Source organism: Haliaeetus leucocephalus, unplaced genomic scaffold (assembly GCF_000737465.1).
Source record: "Haliaeetus leucocephalus isolate CR32 unplaced genomic scaffold, Haliaeetus_leucocephalus-4.0 Scaffold1000, whole genome shotgun sequence".
In the NCBI taxonomy this organism is placed as follows: domain Eukaryota; kingdom Metazoa; phylum Chordata; class Aves; order Accipitriformes; family Accipitridae; genus Haliaeetus; species Haliaeetus leucocephalus.
In genome coordinates this window covers 1,268,740-1,294,879 of record NW_010973436.1, presented here as the reverse complement: position 1 = coordinate 1,294,879, position 26,140 = coordinate 1,268,740, and the positions used below count along the sequence as shown (strand labels likewise).

The following is a 26,140-nucleotide window of genomic DNA, read 5'->3' as shown; positions in this document are numbered from 1 at the left end:
TATTTGCATGAAGATAAACTGCGCCTTTGTCTGTACAATTTCTCCTTAAATACTTGGCAACCCTTAAAAAAATGAAAACCAAAAACAAACAGGCAAAAAAAAAAAAGGAAAGGAACACTGCAGGCTACAATATCAAAACAGTACGATGCTTGTGAATAAATAACCGCCTGCGGCAGCTGGGGGACATGGCTGTTCAAATTGCACAGGGCTGGTGAACCCAGCCCTCCCGGGTCCTCACTACCCCTTCTCCTAACAGCAGGAACAGTGGCCAGATGGGGACTGGGTTGGAGAACCCCTCTCTGCTCTCTCCCAGCTCCTAGTTGCCCAGCTCAGCCATGGTGGTGCTGGCATTTTTGTTGGTTTTGCAGCAGAAGTACTGGTTCCAGATCTGCAGGAAGGCTGTCCGGAACTTCTTGATCCTGAAGGCATAGACGATGGGGTTCATGGCCGAGTTGCCATGGGTGAGGAAGATGGCGATGTAAGTGAGGATGTGTGGTGTCTCACAGGATGGGCAGAACAAGGTGATGCAGTTGAGGACGTGCAGAGGGAGCCAGCTGAGTGCAAAGAGGAAGAGGACCAGTGCTAATGACTTGGCGATCTTCAGCTCCTTCCCATAATACTTCTGGGGGTCATTGGAGCTGGAGGAGACCTTCTTGTTGAGTTGTTTGCGGATGAGATTGAAGACTTCCAGGTAGATGAGCAGCATCAGCAACAGAGGAGGCAGGACCCAAACGAAGAAGTTGAAGTACACCATATACTCCATGCTGATGACTGTCTCAAACTGGCACTTGATGACAAACTCTGTGTGGCTGGCGTTGAGCTCCTGAGTCCTCCGCATCTTGTTGAGGTTGTTCCAGCCAAACATAGGGGTGAGTCCCACCAGAAAGGAGACGATCCAACAGCAAGCGATGGCCACTGCTGCCCGCCGGGGTGTCACCACGCTCTTATACCTGTGGAAGAGACAACAACCGCAGGAAAGAATTAAACACAAGAAGAATGCTCTGCCTGGGGGTTAAGACTGCTCCACATGGGATGGCAGTGCCCCTGCTGAGATGGCACAATGCTCCTCACTCCCTTCCTTGGCAATCAGTAACAGCTTGTCCCGATAGATATGTTAACAGACTGGTTTCTATATATGTGCCCTGGGGAACCTCACCCTGTCTCCCACCATCACCCCCAGCCCCAGGGATGGGCAGAGACCTCAGACATGATCCTGGAGCTCTGGGGCTTGATGCCAAGCCAGGAAATGCATTAGCGACCTGGACCGTGGCCGTGTGGTCAATCCTCATATCTAGGGGGGTTTCATGTAGCTCCGGCAGCCCACCTTACACCTGAGCTCCCTACACCCAGAGCAGCAGGTCACTCTTTTCTCCCCCCATGCGCCAGCCCTGCTGGCACCTTGTCCCAGACAATTCCCCGTGTGCCGGGGGAGGAAATCATCAGCAAAAGCATCCTCTGGGACCTACCAGGCTGGAGGAAGGATCCACCGGTGCTAATGGACCTCCTGGGGAAGCTTCTGGGCACAGCCTGTTTCATTTCCTAATGTGCTGGGCCAATCGACAAAACCCTCTTTCCTGATGGGCTGGTGCCAAGGGATGGAGGAGGAGGAGGAGAGCCGTTCTGCGGCTGGGCTCTGCTCCCTCCCTGATGCTACCAGAGAGCACACTGGGGCTGGGCTTGTCTCTCCAGAGCTCTCCAAGCGGGAAGTGGAGCCTGATAGATTGATTTTTTTCCCCCTGGCCCTCAAAGGAAATCTTCTCCTTGGAGACCGAGAAGATTCACAGCCCAAGTGTAATTGCTTTCCACCAGAGGGGATTGAACAAAGAAAGTTTTTCTGACTGTTTACTGGGTTTTTCAGTGATGCTGGTGTTAACCTGGCCATGGGGACCACATGGAGGTGGCTGGCAAACCTGGATCTCCATCCTGATGCTCAGATCTCCCTGCTGCATGCCTGCAACCTTTACCTGTGGTGGAAAAATGGAGCATTTTGGGGCTTTTTAATAAAGCTAAGGACCCAAACCCACTCTCCCTCCCCCTTGAAGGTCCCTTCTCAAGACCAATCTAATGGGCAAGGTGTCAGGCTGGGAGCATAGAGGGGCACAAAGTGGAGGAGGAGACACTGGTCCCCACGAGTCCAGAGGGTCCAGAGCCACTGGTCACCAACAGCTTTCCTGAATGAACCCCCTCTGGTCTGGGAAAAGATTCCCAGCATCCAGGAGGCAGCCAGGTCCCGTGGGAAGGAGGTAGCAACACGGGCTGCTGTTTCCTCTGAGAGCCAAGGCTGGAGCTGGAGATTGATTTATTCCTTGTGGGGAGGAGAGAGGGCAGAAGACCCTGAGAAAGGCACAGGGCAGGGAGAGCTGGGGCACGGGGAGGGTGAGGAGTGGTGGGAGAGCACCAGTGCTGTGGACCAAGTCAAGGGAAGGGGGGGTAATGGGAGCAGCGGGTGGCAGAAGGATACCAGAGGCTCCCAGGGGGTTGTGTGCTGGCCTGTGCACCCCACGTCATGAATAACAGGTCCTTGGGGAAGGCTGATGTGCCCTTCCAGCTGTGACACTCCACTCCCCCCTCCTCAGGCTCCAGCAGCTCAGTGGGGTGACACTAGAAATAACAGCACTCCCGCCCCCCAGCTCCTTCCCTCTTTGCAATCCCTGCAAGCTGTGTCCCACCTCCCCACTCTCGGGGGTTTCTAGGGTCTTCTACTGATTTTGCTGAACGTGCTGCTGTCTTGGGTGCTCCCTGCCCTGCAGAGCTGTGTGACAGCCATCACCGGAGAGACAAGGCTGCTGAGCAGCAGAGGTGCCACCATAGTCCCCAGACATCCTCCCAGGGCTTGCAGCCAGCACCCAGGAGTAGCTCCCAGAGCACCCACCCCTTCTCCCCCTGCCCTCATGCCTGGGTTGGTGCAGCAGACAGGACAGAGTGTCCTGAGTCTCAGAGCACTGAGACCCTGTTGTTAGTCATGAACCAGGGTTGGATCAGAGGACACAGTGTTCACTCTTGCAGCCAAAGCAGAAGGGATGGGGAACGGCTGCAGGGGGCCCAGCCCAGACGGCCCTGGCCCCCTGCAGCTCCAGAACATTGCGTGTTGTTGTAGATGGCTATCAGGACAGCTGCGGAGGTTGTGCAGACCTCAGGTCCCTGGGTGCATGCAAGCTCACATGGTCCAGAGTGTGTAACACACACATAGCAGAGCAATCGCCCCACACACTGCTCATCCACCTCCACACTTCAGTGCATGTCCCTCCCTCCTCCTCACTGCACATCTGTCCTCACTGCACATTCATCCCTCCTCACTTCACATCCATTCCTCCTTGCTGCACATCCATCCCTCCTCGCTGCACATCTATCCTTTCTCAATACACATCCACCCCTTGTTAATGCACATCCATCTGTCCTCTTCACTGCACATCGATCCCTCTTTACTTCACATGGATGCCACCACCCCACTGCACATCCATCCCTCCTCCTTGCTGCACATCCATCTCTGCCACCTTGCTGCACATGCCTGGCCTGACACACACCAGTTCAAGCATCAGGACCTGGCTCTCCCTGCTCCTCGCTTCACTTCACACCGTGAGGTTTAAGCATGGCACTGAAGAAGCAGCCAGCAGCTGAAAGCAAAGCCTGTCTGTGCATCCCCTTGCACGTGTGCACCAGGGTCACAGGAATCATGGCTGAACCTGAAATATCCATAGGAAACAGCAACACTTGGAGCTGGGGCTTTTGTTCCTTTTGCTCCTTCAAGCAACAAGCCAAGGGCAGAGCCAGCTGCAGCAGCCTGCGGGGAAACATGCTCCCCGGGGGCCCATGGGTGCCCACTGTCCCCTGTCAGCCCTACATGGAGAATGACAAAAGCCATAAAATGACTCCTCTGTCCACCCCACAGGGTCTGACCATGCAGCTCTTATGGGGCTCAGCTGCTCTGAAGGCTGCAAACCCTAAAGCTCAACCTCATGGCATAGGGCGTTTGGTGGGGTGTAATTAGCAGAGGGGCCAGGGACAGACTTTGCTGTTCCTGTGTTTCTTCCTTGGTTATGTCATAAGGAAAAAGCCTTTCTCATTTACCTCATTTTGCATTAATATGACAGGCCTGGAGTTTGGGATGGGTCTGGGAGGCAGAAGCACTAGAAAATGCTGATAATGGCTCACAATTCATAAATAATCTTATTATTATCATCAGCATTAGAACAATTGCTAGCATCATTGCAATTTTATTACTACTATTATTTTTTATTAACAGCTGCGACTAAAACATCCATGATAATAGTCACCATCATCATACAATTTGGGTTTGTTTCCTTTGTCTGTGGGGTTTTGAACCTGACCATAATTGCTAGTTTTATCTCCTGTCCTCCCTCACTGGTGGTTTTTGCGCCATCCCTTTCCCACAGAGATGGGCATCACCCCAAGTCCTCCTGGATGCCCTGCCAAGGCCAGGAGAAAGGAGCCTGGAGGGAGGACAGCAACTGTCCAACCTCATTGATATCCCAGGGAAATGGGTGGGCAGGAGCTTTGGTTTGGTGTGGAACAAAAATGTCTTTGACGGTTTGGAAAATAACGCAAAGAGGCAAAATATCAATTATTGATAGAGTGCTGTTTGCATCCCCAGAGGAAGTGCAAGAAGTGATGGTTGGAGGCGGAGGCAGACAAATTGTCCCCAGGGGCTGCACAGAGCTAACAGGGAGACATGGAGCAGGCTCCTCAAGGGAGAGGTGCTGCCTCATGACAGGATGCTTCAGGAGATGCTGCAGTCAAAGTTTCTTGGGCTGAGGATGGAGTCACTGGGTGAGATGCTGAGGCCCCTTATCTCCAGGACATCATGAAATGCTCTTTGGGCCCTCACCCCAAGGACACTATCTGCCCCCCTTTCCCGTCACTCATCATTCCCAGACTAGATTCAAGTTCTTCTGCCACATTTTGGTGTGGCCAGACCTCTGCATCCCTCTCTGTGGCAGCCAAGGGAGCCCAGCTCAGCCCAGGACGTGCTCTTTAGGTGTCTGGCACTGGGTGGACAAAGCCCCCATGGCCATCTTACATATCAAGACACATCTGAAAACAAATGGAGAGTGATGTATTCATTGCATTTATATTGATTTGACTTTTGTCTTGGGGTCTGTCCCCCAGGAGAGAAGAGGGCTCATTTCCTAGATTTCCAACCCACAGGTCAATCCAAATCTAACACACAAAACATCTCCTCTTGTTTTGGTTGAAAAAGCTTCAAAGATTCCAGGTCTGGTTTGAATAAAATTTGGTTTTAGTATTTCTGTGAATATCCTTTTGGTCCAGAAAATACTTGCAGTTGTCCAGCCAGCCCCAAGATGCAGCTCTGCTGGTCCTTGCTCTGGTAGAGTTTATTGCAGTACAATTCCTGGGGAATTAATTCACTAATGAAGGCAGGCCATCGCTAATGAAATGAAGCTGGAGCCAACGTGGTAGGAGGAAAGGAGGCCAAGCTGACATGAAGCTCATCTGCATTATGAACGCAGCAAGGAAGAGCAGCCAGAGCATGTTCTGATCTAATTGAAAATCTCTAGACAAAAGTGCTTTGATCTCAGAGGACTTTGGTTTCTGCTCCTTTTTCCTGGCTTCATCTTTGCTTCAGATCTTTCAGTGTCCTGGAGGCCACTGGGTGAGAAAACTCAGATGTTAGTGTTCAGAGCTGCTCATAAACGCGAAGCTGAGAAATGTGAAGTGGCATCCAGGTTCTGTGAGGGGCAATCTCAGCTGCGGCTCAGGGTTGGGACAAAGAGGCCCCTGGGCACGTGCACAAGGTGGGAAGTGCTGCAGAAGGGACACTGCGTGACAGAGGAACCCTGATTATGGCTCCTTTGTCACCTCTAACCCTGGATGTGAAAAGTTTATTCCTTCAGTCTCTTGCTTTGGCTGTTTACCTCCTTCCCTTCAGATCTCTTTTGGGCTTCATTTAGGTGAAAACTCTAAGTTCAAAATTTTGGAGGTTATCAAGGATTTGAAGGTGTATTAAAATGTCTAAAAAGGTCTGTTAGCATTGGCGTAGATGTCCCTTAGCACCAGCTTCCCCCTTTATCATTTGAGTGCATCTCTTAATTTGTTCACATCCCTCCTATGTGACAGTTGGGAGCTTTGCAGCTCTTTGGGGTCAAACACTAGCCGCTCAGCCCTTCACACTCCTGACAGCATCCATCCAACCACTGCCCCAAGTCAACGCTAGTGATTGGCCCAAGTTGTTTGCAAACACAGCTTGAGCTGTTGGATGACTCCCACCATGAAGGCATTTCACACCATCCTGCATCATCCTGGCAACTCTCACAGCCAGAATAGGGGTGACAGGTGGCAATGACAGACTGTGGAGATGATGTGAGAAAACATCTCCTGGGCAGAGGGGTGCCAACACTGTTTCAGCATGTTGCTCTCATGGTCACATCACTTCTGGTTTTCCACCTTGGAAGAAATGTGAGTTTGTGACGCTGGTGGGTGCGTCGCCATGTGAGCGGTGGCCTTGGGAGGGACAGATGTCAACCAACAACAGCCAAAGCTGGTAGCTGGATGGAGCTCTCCATGACAGCCTGTTCCTACAAATGCTCGAAAAAGAAGAGACTGGTCCTATCAGCATCTCCTCTGGGATGCATGAGGGATTGTCCTGATCCCAAAATCCCAGACTTGTTGCTTGTCAGATGCCAGCTGGCAAGTAAAGATGTAAAAAAACTGGTCCAAAACCCATGGAGAGTCTTTCAGGTGAGTCAGAAGAGTATGTCCTTCTGCAGCAAGGACATTGGTTTTGGTTGGTGATGGAGCCACTGTCCTGCACCAAAATAGCCCAGCAGCCTCTATTGGCACAGTATTTCCAGCCTAACATGGACGTCCTACCACAGAGACACTTCCTAGTGCTCCAAAGGGACCAGGAGGACCCAAAGTGCCCTGTGCAATGTCCCATTCCAGCACCTCTGGTTGGTTGGTCTGCAAGAAATTTGAGCTGTGGGAGAAACCTGAGAAGTGCCAGCAGGCCCCTGGGACAAGAGGTGACAGGGGGACATGGTGGGAGAGGACAAGCCAGGTGGCTATGACAAGGCGGTTTCCACCATCCTGACCTCAGACTCCTCGTGTGACTTTGAAGAACTGATTTCAAAGGAGCTGAGGAGGAAAATCTCTGCCTCGCACTGTACCCATGTCTGTTTGCTCAGGGTAAGCAAGAGCTCAGCTGGAGGGGACAGGCGGGTGAGGGCGATGTTGGGTTTTCTACAGGTCACTCTTTCAGGGAGGCTGCAACAGATTCCCATGGCAGGAGAGGCACCGATGGGAACAGACATCTTTTACCCACCACTCATGTGGATGGGGCTGCATCCCAAATCTCCACCTAGAACCTCTCTGGCACCCACTGAGACAGTCTGGGTCAGGGCTGTCCTGCTCCCATCATCACCAGCTGCCCCAGTCTGGAGCATGCACTGGGACAGCCCAGAGGACCGCAGGAGAAGGGTGCTTGGCACTCCCTGAGCTGTGTGCTGCAAGAAGAGGTAGGAGCAGGTGGTCCAAAGCTGGGAGTCTGTGCGGGCGTCCAGCAATAGATGTCCCTGATGGGTGCCAGGTCCTCCCTGCCACACTGCTGCTAATCTCCCTGTGTGCACTGAGCCATGATTTCAGAGGTCACGGCTGCCATTGCAGCTGGAGCAGTGCCCTGCAGAGGTGCAGAGCAGGGCTGGGACCACCCCACCAAGAGTCAGAGAAGGATTTTTCTCACCATTTGATGTCCTTTCTGCTTGGCATCAGCTCTATGAGCAGCTGGCACCTTTCTAATCCCTAGAGCTCAGCCCACAGGTGGTGACCTGGAGTTACAGCAGCTCAACACCCCAGGATCAGCAGAGAGAGGAGCTGGGCATGCCCAGCCTTCTTCTTTGAGGACCTCTGCTCCCAAAACACTTTGGGTCTCCACTGCAGCAAGAGGAGATGGCACCATATCACGAGGCTGTTTAATGCAAACCTTGCCCAAAGCCACCATGAGATTCTGAAAGCATGTGCATGGGTGTGTATAGATCCATAAGTGCACTGGGTTGTGTGCATCACACTGAAGTTCTTCCTGGTCCAGTCTGTGTCCAGGGTTTGGCTTTACCATCCTAAAATGGCAGCTGTCTGTGTAGGAATTATTCTGCAACAAGTGAGTGCAAAGCGCAAGCAGCTACAACTGCGTGAAGCAGCTGGCAAGTCCACCGAATGTTTCTAACCACTTTTAATAGCCAGTAATTCTGTAATGGATAAAGGCAAGGCTGATTATGAGGCTTATGAGAACAAATCCATCATGTCAAAATTGACTGGTCCCCACACACTGAGGCACGGCGTCCCCAGGGCTTTGGTGAGTGCTTCATTTGGTGGTGGGTGAAGCTGGAGCTGGCCACAGAACCAGCAAACGGCAAGAAAGTGACAGAAAAAGGATGTTTTGTGCTTCAAGCTTTGTCAGAGCAGATTGTGCAGGGACCTGGACCATTTGCAGCCCTCCTGGACCCCACAAAGGGTCAGGGGAGATGCTGCTGCCTTGGCGTGGGTTCAGCCTGTCCTGACACATCTCCGAGGACCTTGGAGGCACCCTGGGATCCCTGAGGACTGCAGAGGGATGTGGGCACATCCAAAAGCAGCCCTAGGGAGACAAACATCCCCACAAGAAGCAGGGGAAATAAGGTAGAAAAGGGCTTTGTGGGCTAAAATACTTAGAAATGGGGAATGATGCTTCTACAGGGCAGCCAGGCTGTGTCAGGGTATCTTCACCCTAGACCAGCAGTACACAACATGAAAGTCCATCAGGGATGTCCATCCACCGGATGACTACAAGTGTGGAAAGAGGTGTCCTCCTCTGACTCCAGTGGTCCACAGCGTGGACCCAGAGGCCAGACACATCCCCCCACCTCTGCTGCTCTCTTGATGCTATCAGCCCTGGTGGGACCAAGCCTCAAAGCACACATCACAGCTCAGCCCACCTTGAATTTGGCATCTCCCATGGGGCAGCATTACCCACAGCCTCATGAAGCTGTTTAAGGGCTTGTTTCCCTCCACCTCAATGCCCATACACATGCCCACACTGGCCACCTGTTTTTTGAGTCTAAACCTGCCATATTTTGGGTTCCAGCTAGAGGATTGAGTTAAGTCTTTGCCTGCTGAGCCAAAGAGACTTGTCTTATCACATCTCTGGTCCCTGGTATGTTAGCAGCAGCCACAACATCACACCAGCCTGGATGAATTCATTGCCAAGCAGTTGCACACCCCTCCTGGGGCTGCTCCTGGCCTCGATGGAGAAGTAGCTGCTGGCTGGATCTCTGCAGCCTGCTTTATTTGGGATGTCTGTGCCACTGGACTTCCCGGGCTCTGGCGATGAATCACAACCCATCTTTGGGAACAAACCACAGGCTTCCAGTAACTGCAGAGCTTCTTTCAGATCACTTGCCCAGTTGTTCTTATCTCAGAGGTGGGATGCGAGTAACCTCCACAGCGGCTCCACCAGGGACCGGTGCCAACAGCTTCCCCTTGGGCATCCCAGCGGCTCCCACTGTGACAGGATGCTGCAAGGGGAAGGGGGAGCACGGGAAGGCTGGACATTGCGAGCAGGGAGGATGGAAAGCATGGGGACCTTGCACACATCCTTCCCCTTCAGGCTCTGCCTTGGTGTGGAGGAGATGCTGCTGTTGTCCAAAGAAGGCAAAGGAGCACATGTTGTGCACCGCTGCTCAATGAGAAAGGCAATTTTTCTCACATCCTTCAAGCAGCATCCTTCACCCCAGCAGCAAATATAAATCCTTTGTGCACATGAAGTTAATCTTGTTTTCAAACTGGGCTTGGTTTACAGCCTGTGGCTGGATCTTGACATATTCAAGTGCTCTGTCACTGCATAAGCAGCAATTCTTGGCAAGGACCACTCACCCAGTGCTCAGCCCCCTTATCCCAAATATGGATGGGTGGGGGTTAAGCAGGGGGCTGGGGATGCCCAGGGTATCTGATGTCTGATGGAAATGATCATTTAATTTGTGCCTATTGGGGAGTGCTGCCCTCTAAACCCAGGCAGACCCTTCATGTCCCAAAGGGAGCCGTGAGATCACCTGATGCTGTGGGCAGCACTGACTGCATCCAAGGGTGCTGAGTGCCTGCACGGGGGTAGCCATGCTCTGGATGTGTCACCCTCCTGCCACCATGTGACAGTCCTGAGGGTGCACCCAGTGTCCTTGCTCAATGGGGTACAAGTTGCCCTGAGCCATAGATTTGTGCCCAGGCAGCTCCAGAGCTCCCTCCCAGCTCCAACATGTGTGGTCACAGCCCTCCAGGATTTTCCTGGATCACTGGCTTCTCCCTCCAGGACCCCCGGGTAGGTGGGAGGGAAATGATTTAACACTATTGGCAACGGCTGTAAAATCATGAAATGAGCTGCAGAATCTCAGAACTGGGGGAAAAAAATGAGATGTTCTTGTCTTTTGGCTCCTGGTTTCAGGCAGCAGCATTTTTGAGCATTTCTCTGCAATGCAAAGCATGAGAAGTGCTGCTTTAAAAGAGAAAAGAAACAGAAATTAAGATTCTTCTGTAGCACCAGGACTTTGGGAATTAGGGCACATAGAGAGGAACAGCCCAGTCCCTAAGAGATGGGGGTGATATTATGAAAGCTGGCTACATCACTGATGGACAGCACAGTGTGCCCATGGACTTGTTTTCAGTGTTACCCCTGTGCAATAGATTTACTGGACATTTTTAGTGTCTGTTTACAGTTTTTCTGTCAAAATTAGAAATTTGGTGTGCGAACATCTCCTTGGAGAGGAGTAGGGGTCTGAGTCTAAGGGTGGGTCCTGCACACCCCCATCACATGGCTGAGCCCTTTCTAATGCTGGGAGCAACCCCACCTCCAGCAGAAGACAATTTCTGCAGAGCAAGAAGGTTTCAGGAGAAGCTGCTCAAACCCCACATGCATCCCTCTCTGGACAGTGTGCTGGAGGTGTTTCTCACCCAGCATCGTGGTGGGGAGATCAAGTCATCTGCCCTCGCCATGCCAGACCATCACCCTGTGGATCTGGCCACCTCAGAGATCTCTCACACATCAGCCCTGTCCCTGCCATGGTGATTAGCTGGGAGCTGATTGCCCAGGCCTGGCTCAGCAGCTGATCCCGCGTGTCTCTGCATGTCACTGTGTGATTAGAGAAGTCAGGGCGATGTACTCATGTAGTACAAAGGAGAAGGGATAAAAGGCAGCTTTGGCTATCTTCAGTGTAAATCCAGGACTTTGCTGGATAAAGCAGTGTTTTTTCAATTACTGTTTGTATTGTACTTGAATTTTTCTATGCATTGCATATTTTTGTTCCCTATGCAAAAGAACCTCTTTGAAATGAGGACTCTGAAAGTCAGCCCCCCAAAATGGAGAAGGGAGGGGGAAGAGGGGAGGATGAAGAAAGAAGGCAGCTCTAAAAACCACTTAAAATGCCAAATCTGTCAAATGTGGGCTCTATGAGAAATTGAAATGAGATGGCAGATATAAAATGCCTGGTGAGATTGGGCTCTGAGAGCCTCTATGGCTCATACTCCATCCCACAAAATGCTGTGGCTTGCAGAAAGCCAGCCATGCTAGAGGAAGATGCCAGCTAAGGAAGTGTCTGGTGCTATCTATACAGCACCAAGGCAGGTTGCCCAGTGCCATCGTCCTTCCCTGCATGTCACCATCATGCTCTGTGAATGCTGCTAAATCAAAGGGCAAGTCAGTACCCAGAGGAGACCTCCAACCAGGTGTGTCTGAAAAGCACTGAGAGCCATTAAAAGGCAGGAGCAGATCAGAGATCCCAACTAGAAGGGAAATAAGAGGGGTCATTGAGACCTGCTGTTGGAATTTCATCTGCATTTAACAGGACATTGAGCTCTGCTCCCTGGTTAAAAGGGAGGCAGGAAACTGGAGGTAGCATCTCCCATTAAGAGGCATTAACACAGCCATGAAGCAGGGCTGAGGTGGGACTTTAGCTCTCCAATGCTGAAAGACTCAGAAAAAGACATATCCTAAATTACAGCTGGAACAAGAGATTAGTATCAACTGCCTTTTAATTTCTTCTTATTTTACACTTCTGCTTGCTAACCCGACCCCTGATTTTGCAATCAACAACTGAACTCCTCAGTTTCTTAGGCTACAACTTGTTATTGCTGTAGAGGATCCTCACAGCACGATTTGTCGCTGCAAAGGGAACATTTCCCTTCTTGCACTTAGCCCAGTTCAAAGATTAATACATTCAAGACTGAAAAATTGGCTGGAAGCTGACAAAATGAGGGAGGCTGTTTTCTCCGCCCAATGTCTAAATGAGAATTAGGAGAGCCAACAAGATCTAGTGTTTCTAAACCTCAGAGGACACAGTAACCCAAAACAATGAGTTCAGCATCTTCTGTCCAATGCATGTTCCCCCCCTGATTAAAAGATCAATTTCAAATGCAAAAAGCAGTTGGATTAATTTAATTTTTTTTTGCTAATGACTTGGCTATATGTACTTTCAATTAATGAAAATCGTTTCAGAGACACCATTTCGTGCTATAGCTGACTTTTAGCTTCTGTCCAAACACAACTTGCCGCAAAGCTTGAGTAAAACCTCTGTTATTCACCCCTCCACAACACCATAAAAATCGGAGAAGTGAGGATCAGAGCACATATGTGTCAAGTCATTAAGTTATTTACATTGGGATGAATCTGTCCAGTGCAGGTCTATATAGCTATATTCAAATGAAATGCCAAATTGAAAGTGAAGGCTCCAGTTAACACCTCAATCAAATGTTCCCTCACTGCAGAGAAACGATCTTTTGCCAGGAAAACAAATAAAAAGTGCAAATGCAAAGCAAACCTGAAGTTTATTATTTAAACTCTGATTCCTCTTTCATACTTAAAAGATTATTTATTTCCTTGGAGTAAAACTGATTGACCTTGTTGCCTGGAAGGAAGCAGCTCAGTATTTCTATCAGGATGGTGGAGACAAAGAGCTGAGACCGAAGACCAGGAATTGCAGCAAAATGTATCAGCTGGGCATAAATTACACCCTGTGCATCTTCCTAATTACTCTGGCAGTTAAATCCAGGCAAGGAGCAATGGGCAGACATAGCCTGAGCCTGCCCAGGCAGCCTAGCTAGCACAGGGCATGGAGGTGAAGGATGCATGGGCCGGGCAGGATCAAGTCCTCGCCAAGCACAAGGACTGTGCCGGTCCCTGTGAAGCCTGCGAGGGACCTGGCATCCCCCTTCCCTGGTGCAAAAGCGACATGCAGCACTGCAAGGCTGCTGGAAATGGAGGTGCTTTGCTGTGGCTGGACCTGTGGCACTTAGGGCAGGGGTTGGCCTTACAGACGGTGGCCGTCTGCATCACTGGTGCTGTGAGCATCATGGGAGTGGGTGTGAAAGCAAGACAGGGATGGCTGCTGGTATCAGAGCACCCTGAGCTCCCTTTGAGCAAACAGACCCCTCTGAGCCCATAAAGCACCTGTGTCCCAGCAGCGCTGAATGTGGGGATTGATCCCCCTTAAAATAAAGCCCTCTCGCTTGCACCCACACAGGCGTCCCCCTGGCTCTGTGCAGGCTTTGCCGTATCCATCTGGACACAAGCTGTGCTCTAAGCTGTCTCCTAGCCTTGACCACTGGCGAACAGAGCTATTTGCACTGAGAAAAATGAGTGTTTTGTTTTTGCGTGTTACACGGTTTAAGTCACTGAGTGTTGTTATCAGTGCAGAAAAGAAAGAGAAATAATTTAGTCTGTAAGACTAATTATGGCTATGTCTGAGACAGCATTTCTCAGCATCAGCCTCTCGGTGCTTGCAGAGAGTTTGTAGCATCATTCCCTCTGTGAACAGATGGGGAAACTGAGTCGCAGAGCGGGGCTATGACTTGCCAAATGAAGCAAGATGAACTGAGTTGAATGAGAAAACATCCCTGGTGCCAGGAGCTGGCATTTCCCTTATTTGAAGGAGAAGAAAAATCATCCTGGTCTCTGGATGCAGTGACAGAAATGGCCCAGAGAAGGCAGATAGACAGCCATGCCAGTGACGTCCTGGCTTTCTGTGCTCTGGCCCTCCTTTGAGGAGCAATAGAAAGGTGTTATTGTCACCACAGGCAGGGTGTGGAAATGGGACGATGTCACCTCCCTGCCTCTGTGTCCCTGCAGTCCTGCTTGGGCATCACTGTGCCTGGAGGTCTGTGTACAAGAACACCACGGCTGGTCTCAGGGACAGCATAGTTGGAGGCTAGCAAAGAAGACAAGGGAATGGGGCTGGGGAACAAATCCCCTTTCCTCCTCCAGCTCCTTTTTGTGAACAGAGACTTTTGTTCTTAACAAAAATCCAACCAGACCACTCAAGACTGCAGTGGCTGCTGAAAGTGGTCCCCTGCTCAGTGCTGTGGGGCAAAGCCCAGGCAAAGAAGGGATGGGGGAAGGATGGAAAAGGCAACGAGAGATGGGGCAGGGGCGTAAGGGGGAACTGCTGGGTCCCACCGGGCTCAGTGCAGTGAAGGGCAAACCCAGATGATGCAAAACTTCCCAGTGGCTGATCCTGCTCTGCACTGCCCTACATCACCAAAAATAGTCCTTCCTCCCCTATTTGCCCCCCATCGCCCATCTGGCCCTTAGCCCATAGGCAATTGCTGCCTGTGCTCTGTAGGAAGGAGGATCTCAACCCCTTGGGGTTAGTTAATACCCTCTTGCTGATGACATCACCATTGATGTCTCCTGAGTACCCAGACCTGCCCATTGAGCCCCCCTCCAGCTGGAAAGGCGGCTATGTGCCCAGCAGCAGTGGGGCTGGGTGCTGGCAGAGCAGGGGGTGCTCAGCTCATTGCTATTCCGCAGGACACCCCACTAGCTGTGGGGCTTTTTTGTGGCCACCTTGGAGAGCATCAATTGCTCTTTCTTGCAACTGGGCATCCTGTGCAAGAGCCACATGCCTGCCTCAGCAGCTGGGCAGCCGTGCTGCCAGAGAAGGCATCTCCCTGCCAGGAGCCCGGACAGCCTCTGGGATGGCTGGTTTCCCATTTGATGGGCTTGAAAGTTCAGGTCACCTTGGATGAGATGTGTTCCAAAAGGACGAGCTCCCTGGGACTGCTCCTCCCAGCCCATCGACAGCCCGCATGCTGGGTTCTCCCCTGCTCTCAGCTCCTGCGTCCATCCCTGCTGCATCTAGTGGGATCACTTTGAAAAATCATTAATTTATCTCCAGGATAAACCAATGCTGTTCATATTAGCTCAGTTGTGCTGGCTGTTGTTTCCCCAGGCTCTGAGATGGTACTGTTGTCCCCAGGGGGAACGAGTCTTTCAAGCTGACCCCGTCCCTCCAAGAGTCTCTCACCTGCATGGTCTCTTCCATGCTCCATGTCCCGCTGTCTGCAGGGACCACAACCCTCCCATGATTCACACCTGGGCTTCCCTCACACCCCTGTGGGCAGGACCCTGCAGGTTTTTTTCCTGTCCTTCCTCCAGCCAGAGGTTTTCTTCCAGCCCATCAGTTTCCTTCCATTCTGAAATGACTCCTGTGTGTGTCATGAAGAAACTCATCTCCCAGGTCATTTCACCACAGTGCCTCCTCCACATTTTCCTCCTTTTTTCCATACTTCTTTGTGTTACAGTAACTTTTCTATCCTCCCTGCCTCCACACCAGAATATAGACCTGCAAATATGTCGACTTTCTGAATTTCAGACCCCTCTCGACTCCCTCATGTCTGCTCTGACTAGTCCCACCAAACACCCCCTCCATGCTGAGGCTTGCACTGTGACCCCTCAGGATGAATCATTCCTCCCCTCTGTCAGGTTGATTTCAAACATGGCCATTTGAATGGAGTGGCTCCATGGCCCCCATCCCTGAGCCTTTGCCCAGCCCTGCCTGCTCTGCCTTGGAGGCCTAGGGACTTACAGATCCCAGGCCACCAAGCCAGGTGGCTGCCATGTCCCCTCAGAGCACATCCCCATGTCCAGTAGTCCCTTGTGTTTGGGTACAAGCTGCTTTGAGATGTCCTGGACAGGAGATCTTGCTGGGTCTGGCCTCACTGACTGCACATTGCAGCTGTGGGTCTGAAGGTTCCTCCAGATCAGATTTTGAAAATGGAGTCTGGTGGGCTTTGTCCCAACTGTCTCCCATCCAAACTCATGGCCAAAATCCCCTTTCTGGTCAACAGAGTCAACCTGGCACATTTAAGACACAGTTAAGCTTATTCTAACACTGCGAATGGGCTATAAAAACCATGCTGTGATGCACCCTGGGGTGTAAAAGGAACTGAGGGTGGCTTGGCTGTTGGTGGCCACATGGCACATTCCCCACCAGAGCAAGACAGATGCCACATGCACGTGCCAAGGGCTGGGCAATGACACGGAGACCAGCCTGTGGCTCCAGAGCTGGTCACTGGGGAGGGGGTTGGTGCTGGCTCTGTGGCAGAGGAATGCCCGAGCCTGCCTGCACACCCAGCCCTGACCCTGTGAGTCACTTATTTCTGCTCTATCACCTGCTCTGGCTGGTGTGGAGCGAAGGTGGGACCATTTCTGTAAAGACTGGGTGATGACAACACCTCCCATTGATGGCATCACATTATTTCATCTCAGGGGTGGGGAAGACCCAGGACCACCCACCAAAGGGCTCCTGCATGCCCCAAGCCAGCTCCAGCACCGGATGGCTGTGGTAACGGCACACACCATGGTGAGCTGGTCCTGACTCACTCCTGACATGCTGCCTGCAGGGCCAGGCTGGGCTGGTGGGGACTGGGCAGGCTGAATCAGCAGCTTTTGCTTTGGCAGAGCCTCCTTCTGTAGGGTGTTTCACTTGTCTTATTGCCAGCAGCTGCACAGGGTCCTTCAAAAGCACTGGACCCCAAGCTCCAATGTGCGTCATCATCGCCTCCACCAACCTAGCACCCTTGGAAACACCCCAGTCACTCCAGAAAAGGGAAAACCATCTCTGAAGTGCTCAGTGGTGCTGTTGGAAGTGTGACAGTCTGTCTGGGTGTTCCCAGGTGTTTTTGGGGCTCTGCTGCTCAACCACAGGTCTGATGGACTATCATACCATGGACTCAGGACCATCACTCACCTGCAGTGAGGTACTTCACCTTATTCACTGCAGACACCTTGCTGGACACCCCACCATGTCCGGGTGGCCCTGACTGTTGGTGATCCTCATCTTTTGCTTGGTGGGGACCTTATGGTCAGTTTATATTGCCATGGGGAGGAAGAAACACAAGCTGGCTAGTGTCCCATCTGCCCGCTTTGTAGAGTAGGTCCTCTTGGGTTGATGGCACCCAACACACCTGAATGACTGCTATGGAGGTGACAGAGCCTTGCTGCATTCCATCTACCCATCTCCACCTGGTTTGATGTCTGTGTTCCCTGTAGGATGAATTAATGGGCAGGAGCCCCCTCACTGAGGGCATCATCCCTACAGATGTGTCTCAGCCCATTTTGACTCTCCCAGTGGAGGGAGATGCTGACACTTTTAATTAGGACTGATTGCTGACAAGAGTGACTTTTGGCATTCTTGATTCCAGGCTCTGCATATCAGGGACCTGTAGCCCAGGAGGACCATTTGGCCTCCTGGAATACCCCATTTCATTGATTTACTCCTGCATGGATCACCATGGCATGGGCTGGGATCATGGAGGAGCCTGGCTGCTGGGTGCCCTGGGCACAGTCATGACATGAGACCATCTGATCACTGCACAGTGCATGAACAGAAAGGCCAGGTTGCCCCAGTATATCTCAGCTGCCATACCTGCTGTGCCTCAGCCTCTATCCCTGCCTGGTGGGGTCACCCTGAGCGAGCCACGGTGCTGCTCCGTGCCTCAGTTTCCCTGTCTGCAAACATGCTATTGCCTTTGCTGGGAACATACCTTCAAATTTACTGGTGATGCATTGTCAGGGGTTAATGCATTAACCTGAAAATCAGTAGAAATGGGAAAAAAACAATTAAAATATTTCCAGAGCATGATTTTGGGATGTAGCAGGCAAACATCAGCAAGAAGAAGCTGCTTTTGTTCATTGCCCTGCAGCGCAACGCAGGCAGATGTAAGCTCTGCTGAGGAGACAGATGTTGACTCACAGCTAAAGGGGTCAAGGCGCAATGATACCCTGGGCAGATTACCCACACAGGGACCACATCTTGCCCTGCTCAGAGATACAGGAGAAGGGCTGGGATGAGACAGGGTGCTGCTGCCCAGGAAGCCTGTCCAGGGTGTCTGGAGACCATGCATCTCCCCCTGCCCTTTTAATGCAGAAAATTTGGGAATTACCCCAAATATCATCAAGTCCACAACATCCCTACACAGGATTCAGTGCTCTTCTCCCCTTCCCTCTGTGCTACTGAGAACAGAGCATCCCACAGTCAGACCCTCGCTGCAATCCAAGGAGGGGGACACCTGCAAACCCCAGCAAAGAACCCAGGAGCTGGGGACACTGCTTACAGCCCAAGTCACTTCCCTCTGGCTAGCATGGCAGCATCTGTATCTTTTTCGAGTGACCTGATTTTGCGTCTGTTGGCAAATGCCTCGTGGTGCCGCTGCAGCAGCTGTGCTCGCTCCCGCCGAGCCTAATCCAGACGTCCCCTCACCGAGGGCAGAGCCCTCGTGGCTTTGATCTCTGACTTAGCATGCTCTTGGCTGAAAATTACTCTGGGGATCAGAGAGTCATGCTGAAAACCAGCTCACCTGGGTATTTATCAGGATCTCAAGACCAATATAACCTGCTGGTAAATTCCTTCCCATTTCCAAGGCTCTGAGTATTTTGGTGATACCAGAATTGAGCTCCTGGTCCCAGACCAAAACAGCTTGTCTGTGCACCTTGGATCTGGTTTGAGCAGAGCTTGGTGTGAAAAGCTTGCTCTGATTTAGCACCCACTTGCTGAGCTGGTGCAGGGTGCTGGAAACTGCAGCTTGGAAATAGCCCAAAGTCTCCAGCAAACCTCTCTGGACTGATTTCTGCCTTTTATTCTTCATCCTTGGTTCAGATCTGCCTGTTCCTTAGGAATGAAGGTCTCCATAGATCACCCTTGTTGGCTAAAAATATACCTGGCAGAGGGCAGCAAAGGAAGAAACAAAAGAGGCAGCTGCAAAGACCTGCCAGTCTCCAAAATTTCTCCGGTTTAGGATAAATGGGAGAGTTTTCCTTGGAAATTCAATCTGCTTTTGCAGGAGCAGAGCCTGTAAGGATGGATGGCATCTTTTCATTGACTACTGGAGGTCAAAAGAAACCTAGATGACCTCCTGGGCACAAGAGCTCCCCTGCAGCTCTCCGAGCTCACAGTCCCTGCTCTGAGTCACCTGGATGCTTTTGAAATGTTTCCTCCAAATTTAAAAATAAGCCTTGGAAGAGCCATGGTTTGGCTTATTCACTTGCCTGGCTGGACAGGATCACTCACAGTTGCCCTCACTTATCATCTGCTGTTTTGGCCACACTGGCTAGACACATCTCCAGTCACCTTTGTGTCCCTGGGGACATGTGAAACCCATCATCTGGCCAGCAAATTGCCCTCAGATGGAGCATACATTTCCTTTTCTTAATTTCATCCCATTGCTCTGGGTTGAAACCCTTGTGCCAGTCTGAAAAATTGCTTCTGTGGTTTGATACCTTCCCCCTTCAGTGGGTACTGTCCCCAGGGGACCAGCTCCCACAGGCACTGGGGCCACCAAGCATCCCAGCCTAGCCCGAAACCTCACCATCTCCATACTGGACACATCTGCTCAGTCTCAGAGCCCAACTGTCTGGAAGGTTTCCTGGCAATTAGTGTTGGGAGTGCTGGAAAGATTTCCCATGGGACCTTAGGTGCTTTGGTGCCTGGGAATTTTGGCCAAAGCAGGGTCTTATCCTGATGTCCTACTCATCCTCCCTCCCATGGCAGTGGGGTTCTCATCACTCTCCTGCCAAGACCCTCCATGAACTCTCAGTGGAGGAAAAGGGGGAAAACCATCTCGGACGCATGCACTGCTCCACGACCCAGCTGGCTGAGGGTGACAAGACTTCCTAGGCTTCCCTGTGACCCAGCCCCAGCTGGCCCCATGCCTGCGGCCCTTGGCAGGCCTGGAGAGAAGGGGAAAGAGCGCTGCAATCCCAGCAAGAGCCCGAGTTCAGGCAGGAGCCTGAAAACCAGCAGGGTCAAGGTGGAAAACTTCCCCCTTCCACTGCCAGGTCCATCCAAGAGCTCGCAGGCTACCTGCAAGTCCTCTTCACCTCCTGGCTTGCAGGCACTGCAGTCCAGGGCTGAGGGTTGCTCCTGCCATCCCTGAGCTGTTTTATCTTGAAAGGCTCAGGACAGGGCACTTCTGAACCATGGGAGAATGCCAGCACTGTCTGCAGAACCACCCACAGACCCTGCTTTACCCTGGGCTCTCCCCCTGCTGCACCCCAGCCTCCTGCCCCACCCCGTCCCCCCATTTCCTAGCAATTTCCAGCCTGGTTTGGTCTAATTTCCATGGCTTTGCAGCCTTATGTGTGTGTTCGAAAACTTTAACAGCACAAAATGCAGCTTGCCCTGGCGGGATGCTCCTCCGGATGCTGCAGGATGGGAAGGGCAGGGCTGGGGGAGGGGTGGGGAGGGGCATTCCGATGTTGGGGCCCAGGCACAGAGGGTGGAGGTCCCTGCTGTGCAGTGAGAGACCTCACGTACAAGGGCTCTTGCTACCAGCAGATTTCTCCAGCTTTTATCCTCCTGGCACATCTTTCAAAGTGTTTGGGGAAAGAGCTGGCGGTCCAAGTGAAGTAAACAAGGTGAGGACCCCCAGGGACACGCCAAGACAGGACCAGGCTGCATCCAGCATGACTGGCCAAGGGGCTATGGTTCAGCATGTCCTGAGGACAGCAGCTCTTTCTGCCATGGCCCTCTCCAAAAAGCCAAACGCAGCATCTCAGAGCAGAGACGGGGCCCCTGAGTCAGTAGAGGCTGGCAACAAAGGAACTACATCCCCCCACAAACATCCCCCCGGCACCGTCCCCTCCAGCATCCTGCCGCCAACTGCCGCCACGGGGATGCCGAGGGGCCGGTTCCTGCCGGACGCCCCTAGCTGGCTGCTTCCCCTCCCTTTGAACTCGTTTCATCTTCCCCCAGAGCAGCTGCAAGAGGGAAGTTTGGGTTGCGCTGGGGGACCCCGCTGTGCCTGGCTGGAGGGGACGCCAGGACAGGGGTCCTGCCTTGCCGCCGGGCAGAGAGGAAGGATGCAAGAGGGGAGATGTGAGCTTTTCCACCAGTATGAGGGCCGCAAACCTATTTTAGGTGGTTTCCAGCTGTTTAGAGGGGTTCCTGTGGAGGCTGGGGAGTGTGGTACCCTCTGCTCCAGCCTGCTCAGCCCGAGTGATGCTCTTGCATCCCTCCATAGTCAAGATAAGGCTCCTGAAGGGAGGCAGCATCCTTCAGACCCCAGCAGCCAGGAAGGATGCTACCCAGGGGTTTGGGGCAGAGGGAGAGGGTTTGGTGGGATATCCTGGTCCCCCGATCATGCTGGGTGTGCACTGAGTTTACCTCCAAGAGCAGGAGGAAGGAGGTGCTAACTCAAAGCCTTGCAAGACCCCTCTTCACTCTGCAAAATCTGCCTCCACCTTGCACGAGTGGCCCATGTTCCTCTGTGTTTCTGTGTCCATGGGAAACACAGCCATGGGAGCGAGGAGGATGCCCGAGATGGAACATCTGATGCCACTTGGGCATCTCCCACTGCCATCCACAGACACATTACAAATGTCTTGGGGCATAATTTGCTCAAAACATACTGCCACTAAACACCCAGCCCCAGGGCTGCAAAGCTCCCAATCTCCCCCCAGGGCTCACTTTCCAGCCAGGTGCATGGGCAGTGGATGGGTCCACGTGTTTGCTGGAAGAAGGAGCAAACCTCTAGGTTGTTCTCCCAAGCTCGCAGACCCCAGGGCCAGGGTGTGCATGTGTAGACAGGAGCCGGAGCCGGGCTGCGATGCACCACATTCCCCCCACTCCCTGCCAAGCTGTGCCTCCAGTCCTGCCTCTACCTAATTAAATAGAAAGCCTGGAAAGTCCAGTGGTGACTTTGCTTCTCCTTCAGAAAACTCTTTCCAGACAATAGTCCCATTGGCTTCTCACCCCAATTGGCCAGTATGTGACTGGGATGTGGCAACCTTTGCACACCCCTTCATGGAACCCGAAATGCAAGTGCTGACTCACTGGGGATCCCCAGAGCGGAGATGGCATTTGTGGGGTGGTTGGCATGAGGACGGAGCAGGGATGCATGGAGCCTCTCTCCTTGCTGCTCCCAGTCCCAGTCAGCTGCCTCTATGAAATGCATTTCCCTTCCCCACTGTTGCCTCTCCCCAAGCCTCGGCAGAGCCAGGGCTGCCTGTGAGTGGATAGCGGGGCCAGCGATGTGGGGGAACCCCATGCACGACAGCCCACGAGATCCCCTTGGCCACGCCAGACCACATGTGGGTCACGCTGGCAAGCACCCACCCTGTGCCAGGCTTATCTGGGGACTTGGCACATGAGCGAGCTGCAGCGTGCACGCTGCCTGCTGACCCTGTCCCCTCCATACCTGATGCTGCCCAGCCATGTGCTGGAGGGGACGTCCCTGCTCTGTGTCCTGCCTGCCCTAGGGATGTGGCTGAGGCAGAGATCCCCCCACATTGCTCCCCACCTGCCTGCAAATCTCTGTGGGATGCCATCGCTGCCCAGGACTGGATGCCATTGCTGCCTGTGGACCTCCAGGGACCTTAGCAGCTCTGCCTGAGGTCTCCCAGGTATGAATGGCCACACAGGTCTCGCTGGAGACCCAAGTCCCACCGAGGTGTCACAGGCTCTTAGCACCCAGCATCAATTTTCATGCCGGTGGGTTTGGTGTTGCAATGAGGAACATCACCATGAAGCCGCGATTTGAACTGTAAAAATGTTTTCAGTATCATCTTTTAGCATCTAGCAACAGGTTGGGAGAAACTTGAGGCATTTCAGATTCAGGGAATTTTCTTTAGTGTCATTTTCTCTCCTGTTTGTGATACTTTTGCTGCTGCTGTGTCCAGGGCACAAAATCACCTAAAATCACTGCATTTGCCAACTGCTGGGAATTCATGCCAGGGAAAGAAGGAAACATCCAGGGATAAGTGAACAGGAGAGCTGGTGAAGCCAAACCTTTCTTGTTGAGGCTACGAACCCTTTCAATATTAAAGTAGGCTACAAAAAGTCAGAGGAAAAATCTCATGACACTGGGTGCTCAGGCACATGATGGGACGACAAAATTCAGGGTTGATATTGCATGAGAAAAACCCACCCATATTATACACAGCACAGAAGGCTCTAACTTAATATTGCTCCCAGTAAAGGTCCTGGGCTCAGGGCAAAAATCTCCCTGAAAAAGCCCATTTGATTCTCAGAGGCAGCAAGGGAGGAAAAAAGACTGTGTTTGTTAGAAAAATGACTGATGAGAGCTAGGCAGTGTTGCTATGTATAAAGCCGCAGTACTCCCACACCTGAACCTATCCCCACCGCGCTGGGGATGCAGGAGGACCAAAAAAGCACCAAGAGCAATGACAGGGTGAGAATCACTTCAGTTACACTGACAGGCTGGAAGACGAGGATTTTTCAGGCTGGCAAAATCACACTTAGGGAGGAAGTCAGGAACAGCCTGCGAAATCGTGTGTGGCTGGGAAGGGGTGGGCAGGGACTGTGGTTTTATCCTGTGGCCCCCCCCTCTGCCTTACACTCCTTCACTGAGCAGTCTCTGCTGGCCATGGCTGCAGGAAAACTCCCAAAACAACAGATCTCTGGCCTGATCCAGTGGATCTGGGGACACCAAGCACTCCAGAACAGCCAGTTGACCCAGATGCAGGTGCCTCCTGTCCCTGTGTCCCTGTACGGGAAGGTGATTCCTGCCCCGGTAAGGGTCCTACACCCATTGGGGTTTGGGCAGCACTTAACACAAGGGGGTTGGGTCCCTTTTTGGGGGTCTTTGTGCTGATGAAGGGTTGTGGACCCCTCCAGCAAAGGGGCTGGAGCCCATGTCTGAACTGCAAAGGGGTCAGTGGGGTGACATGAGCTGGGTGTGTGCTCAGCCATCCTGGCTGAGCTGACTTTTCCAGCAATGCTCTCAGACATGGGAGCCTTCCCAGAGCCAACGAGCCCAGCAAAGGTGTCCCTGCAGCCTGGGCATGTCCTCGGACAGAGCAAGGGGGGCTAGTCACAGTGACTGCACAGCGAGAGGCTGAGCTGGGACACGGGGGCTGCACTCGAGCTTGGTGTCACATCCCCTTCAAGCCCCGCTGACACCCCCCGGTCCCACTGCGGCACCCGGGCCCCATGGCTGCCTCCCCCCAGACCAAAGGGCTGCAGCACCATGCTGGAGGGGAGTGACCTGGCCACAAAGCAGTTAAATATCTCCTCCTGGAGCAGCAGCGTTCAAATACAGTGCATCCCCCTCGTTTATGCCCCATGGTATTTGCTATTGGCTTGGCTTTGACAACAGATACAGATGATGAGAAGGGGAAAAACAGGGAGAGGAGTCATTTGTGGGGCAGCCCCATAGCCAGGGGTCTCTCCTGGGTGAGCCTGCCCCATGAGATGTGCCGGGCTGTCACCTCTGGTCCCTCAAAACCCCAAAGCTGTGTCTCACATGTCCAGGAGCAAGCAGGTTATCACCCCCAGGCTTCTGGGCTCCCCATGGCAAGGGAAAACCTGGGCTGAAGACAAATCTATCATCCCCTTTCCATTCCCTGAAGCACCCTGTCGGTGCTGTCCCATGTGTGGGTGGGACACACTTTGTCCTGGCCACAGGGACCCTGCGAGGGGCTGCCCTGTCCTGCCTGCTGGCTGCCACAGTGTGATCTCTGCCTGCACACCCAGCATCCCCTGAACCCCCAGGCAAAGCTACCAGAGGCTGCAGGATCCCCACTGACCCAGCCTGTCCTGATTGCTGCTGTGGCCAGATATGCCCAGGCAGGCAGCGTGGAGGAAGACCTTTCTCCCAGTGCTTCTCTAAGTTTGGGGCATCCTTGCTTCCTTTGAACCCCCGCAGCAGCCACGGCAGAGCTGGTCCTGACGCATTTTCCTACCTGACCGGGATCTTGACCCGCAAGTATCGATCCACGGCGATGGCCAGGAGTGCCAGGATGGAGCTCTCGGTGAGGATGAGGACGGGACAGGCCACCATGAGGCAACTGTAAAACTCCGTCTGCGGTCCGATGTTGATGATGATGGCCAGGGGGATGACCAGAGCCCCCACGGCCACATCGGCCACCGCCAGTGAGACGATGAAGCAGAAAGTGGCATCCCGCAGCGCCTGGTTCATCTTCACAGCCCAAATGACCAGGATATTCCCTGGCACGGACACCAAAGCGATGAGGACTTCAATGGAGATGTAGGCAGCCTGGAAGGCTGAGACGGGGTGTGCCATGACGCTCCGGTCCCCCCCTGCCTCACGCTGGGGTCCCTCGGTCACCTGCAAAGGCACAGGGAGGCGATCAGCAACTGGCATCGTTAACTGCGCTGTGAGCCGAGATGGAGCCTGTGCGGGGAGGTGGGAAAAAAAGAAACCAACAAAACAACCCCACTCCCGTCTGTGCCGTCCCCTGGGGCTCTGGCCCGCTCCCCACCCCCCCGGGACTCATCCTGCACCCACCTCCATCCCACTTCGCAACCGCTCCCGGTGCTCCGGGGGGAGCGGGAGCCGCCGGCCAGCCCCGGGGAGAGCGGCGGAGCCCCACCGCCCCTCGGGACCGCCCCGGGGCCGTCTGCCGGAGCCCCTCGGGGCCGATGCAACCGGAGAGGAGCCGCCGTTCCCTCCCCCGGCTCCCCGGGCTGCTTCCTCCCGCTGACCTCCACCGCTCCCCGACGGCAGCCGCCCGCCCCTGCCCAGCCCCAACCCATCTCACCTTGTCCTGCAAGCTGAGGGCTTGTTTTGGGGTGTCCTCACCCTAAAATAGCAGGAGCTCTTCACCCGCAGGGGAACGCGGCAGGCATGCTGAGGGGGTGGCCGGAGGGATGCTCGGGGCGCTGGGTACCGGGCTTGCCACCGGCGAACGCAGCTGTGCTCGGTCCCCGGTACCCGGCACCGTTCGGCTCCCGCAGGCTCTGCCAGCTCCCAGCCGGAGCTGGAGCATCACATGGTGCAGCCTTCCAGCCGTTTAAAGAGCGACTGACCCGATTTGGGTCTCGCCGATTTTGGGACCCGTAATCTGGGTTATGGGGAAGTAACCGGGGGAGGGGGCTAGGGGGTGGGG

At 53.2% G+C, this 26,140-nt stretch overlaps 1 protein-coding gene across 1 annotated transcript; it reads right to left on the bottom strand.

Moving 5' to 3' along the window:
• Positions 1 to 312: 312 nt before the first annotated feature.
• ADORA1 (adenosine A1 receptor) lies at positions 313 to 25,314 on the bottom strand. Its single transcript, XM_010584555.1, has 2 exons — positions 24,974 to 25,314; positions 313 to 950 (listed from the first exon to the last, which is right to left on the bottom strand). Exons 1-2 carry the CDS (start codon positions 25,312 to 25,314, stop codon positions 317 to 319), a joined length of 975 nt encoding a protein of 324 aa, XP_010582857.1. The 3' UTR covers positions 313 to 316.
• Positions 25,315 to 26,140: the final 826 nt, after the last annotated feature.